Source organism: Bison bison, unplaced genomic scaffold (genome assembly GCF_000754665.1).
Source record: "Bison bison bison isolate TAMUID 2011002044 unplaced genomic scaffold, Bison_UMD1.0 scf7180017864213, whole genome shotgun sequence".
Classification (NCBI taxonomy): Eukaryota; Metazoa; Chordata; class Mammalia; order Artiodactyla; family Bovidae; genus Bison; species Bison bison.
The window spans coordinates 11,268,337-11,271,946 of NW_011494785.1; the positions used below are offsets into that span (position 1 = coordinate 11,268,337).

Sequence of the window (3,610 nt, forward strand, 5' to 3'; positions counted from 1 at the left end):
GACTATGCCAAAGCCTTTGACTATGTGGATCACAATAAACTGTGGAAAATTCTGAAAGAGATGGGAATACCAGACCACCTGATCTGCCTCTTGAGAAATTTGTATGCAGGTCAGGAAGCAACAGTTAGAACTGGACATGGAACAACAGACTGGTTCCAAATAGGAAAAGGAGTTCGTCAAGGCTGTATATTGTCACCCTGTTTATTTAACTTCTATGCAGAGTACATCACGAGAAACGCTGGGCTGGAAGAAGCACAAGCTGGAATCAAGATTGCCAGGAGAAATATCAATAACCTCAGATATGCAGATGACACCACCCTTATGGCAGAAAGTGAAGAGGAACTAAGAAGCCTCTTGATGACAGTGAAAGTGGAGAGTGAAAAAGTTGGCTTAAATTAGCTCAACATTCAGAAGACAAAGATCATGGCATCCGGTCCCACCACTTCATGGGAAATAGATGGGGAAACAGTGGAAACGGTGTCAGACTTTATTTTTCTGGGCTCCAAAATCACTACAGATGGTGACTGCAGCCATGAAATTAAAAGACGCTTACTCCTTGGAAGGAAAGTTATGACCAACCTAGACAGCATATTCAAAAGCAGAGACATGACTTTGCCAACAAAGGTTCGTCTAGTCAAGGCTATGGTTTTTCCTGTGGTCATGTATGGATGTGAGAGTTGGACTGTGAAGAAGGCTGAGCGCCGAAGAATTGATGCTTTTGAACTGTGGTGTTGGAGAAGACTCTTGAGAGTCCCTTGGACTGCAAGGAGATCCAACCAGTCCATTCTGAAGGAGATCAGCCCTGGGATTTCTTTGGAAGGAATGATGCTAAAGCTGAAACTCCAGTACTTTGGCCACCTCATGCGAAGAGTTGACTCATTGGAAAAGACTCTGATGCTGGGAGGGATTGGGGGCAGGAGGAGAAGGGGACGACAGAGGATGAGATGGCTGGATGGCATCACTGACTTGATGGACATGAGTCTGAGTGAACTCCGGGAGTTGGTGATGCACAGGGACGCCTGGCGCGCTGCAATTCATGGGGTCGCAAAGAGTCGAACACGACTGAGGGACTGCTCTGATCTGATCTGATCACATGACCCAGTAATTTCACTCCTAAGTATATACCCAAGAGCAATGAACACGTGTACCTACCCCAAATTTGGTGCACAAATGTTTACAGCAGCATTATTGATAACAGCTAGAAAGTAGGAGCAACCTCACGTTCATCAACTCTGCATGGATTAACAAATGTAAATGTGGCATGTTTATACAATGGAGCATTATTCAGCCATAAAAAGGAATGATACATGCTATAACATGTGAGAACCCTGGAAACATGCCAAGTGAAAAAGCCAGACACAAAACATCACGTTACGATGTTCTGTTTATCTAAAATGTCTAGAATAGGCAAATCTATCAAGAAAAAGTAGCTTAGTGACTGACTATGCCTGGGGGCGGGGGTGTTCCCTGGTAGCTCAGCTGGTAAAGAATCCGCCTGCAATGCTGGAGACCCGGGTTCGATTTCTAGGTCAGGAAGATCCCACTGGGAAGGGCATGGCAACGCACTCCAGTCCTCTTGCCTGGAGAATCCCATGGCCAGAGAAGCCTGGTGGGCTACAGTCCCCGGGGTCACAGACAGTCGGACACGACTGGGTGAGTAAGCACAGCACATGCCTGGGGGGGCGGCGATTAATCAGATAATGGACGTGACCATTACCGAGCACTGATTTCTTCTGGGGTGATGAAAATGTTCTCAAATTGACCATGGTGATTGTTACACAACTCTGAACCACTGAAGTGTACATTATAAAAGGTTGGACTTTATGGGATGTAAATTATATCTCAATAAAGTTATTTTTCTAGAAAGCTGTCGAGCATATTTGTAATATGAAAAACTGAAACAACACAGATGTTCCACAGGCAGTTGGTTCAAAAATATGCATAAGGCATACACACCACTGTGCAGCCTTTAAAAATTGGTTTCAAAAATATTTAATGACATGGAAAAATAACTGTCATGTACACACATATATACATACAGTGGAAAAAGCAGAAAACAGTATATAACACAATCCTAATCGTGTACAAAATATGAATATATTTATAAATTTCATGGGCTTCCTGGGTTGCAATAGTGGTAAAGAACCTGCCTCTCAACGCAGGAGACCTAAGAGATGTGGCTTCAATCCCTGGGTCGGGAAGATTTCCCGGAAGCGGGCATGGCACCCCACTCCAGTATTCTCACCTGGAGAAGCCCATGGACAGAGGGGCCTGGCAGGATACAGTCCATGGGGTCGCAGAGTCAGACATGACTGAAGCAACTTAGCACAGCACAGCACATAAATCAGACTTATTTAAAGATAGATATAAATATCTGTCTATATATCTTTTAAAAATACATCATTATTGACTAACTCAAGTAGCAGTAAGATGACTGGTTTTATTTTCTGCTTTATATTTTTCTTAATTTTCCAAATAGCCTATACCCGACATACAAGTGAAGAATAAATGTTCATTTTCAGATCAAAGGTCGGAATGAAAGGCAGCTGGTCCCACACAGCGCAGGTAGAAAGCACACAGGTACGGCTGTTCTGCAGGACAGTCTGGAAATACTCCTCTCCTGACCCAGAAACCCCACTTCTAGAAACCTCTCCCAGGGAAACCGTTAAGAACGAGCGCAGCAACCAGGCTGAGAGGGCGTTGGTCACAGCCTCACATGTAGCTGAGAAAAGCTGAAAACAGCCCACACGGCCAAAAATAGAGGCCTTTCCAGTTAAATACATTATAGCTTATCCATAGAATGAAATGCGGCACTGCTGCTAAGACACTGCAGAAGTGCATCTGCTGTCACAGTGGCAGCAGGTCCCAAAGCAGCATATGATAGAACCTCACTTTATAAAAGAAAAAAGGCCACACGGATGTGTACGGAGACGATCTGGAAGGAAACACTCGAATGTCAGCAAAGGCGGCTCTGGGGGGACAGGGTGATGGGCATTTTAACTTTCTTTGGACTGGTCTGTATTTCTTGTTTTTATACAATGTGTCTTGTCCGTACTAAGTGGAATAATAAAGTGAAATCCTGGGGAAGAGGCAGAAGGTCAGCCTCAAGACAGAAGCATCACACCCATGACAGGCAGGGCCGAGGGGAGGGCAGAGCCCATCGCAGGATACCTGGGGTCAGACCTGTTGACTCAGGTCTACATATGTCAGAGCTTCTCCTCGTTGTGTCTCATTCATTCTTCTCAGGATTCGTGTCAGAGTACCACTATTTCCATTGTGTAGATAAGAAAAGTGGGACTTTGATTAAATTGCTGAAGAGTTGCAGAGCAGCATCAAGGGTGAGCAGGTGTCTGACACCAGAGTTCCCTCAGTGACCTCCTTAATCCAACTGAAGGGCGGTTCGAGAGAGCAGAAATAGTCTGGGCTCCAGAGTCCCCGGGCCTGGATTTGAATCCCACCTCACCTCTGAAATGCGAGCTTTCAGCCGTCTCTGCAGAGAACACCACCCCTACTGCACAGGACTGTTCTCCAGATGCAGCACCCTCAAGCGGGGAGGCCTGCAGACGGCTCGCCTGGCTCTTGGGAAAGAGAAAGTGTGAGTCACTCAGTC

At 45.6% G+C, this 3,610-nt stretch overlaps 1 protein-coding gene across 1 annotated transcript in view; it reads right to left on the reverse strand.

The window, feature by feature from the left end:
• TTC7B (tetratricopeptide repeat domain 7B) overlaps positions 1–3,610 on the reverse strand; it is a 248,432-nt gene that overhangs the window by 231,541 nt on the left and 13,281 nt on the right. The window contains 1 exon segment of the mRNA XM_010845240.1: positions 3,464–3,578. Coding sequence (XP_010843542.1) covers positions 3,464–3,578 — 115 coding nt within the window.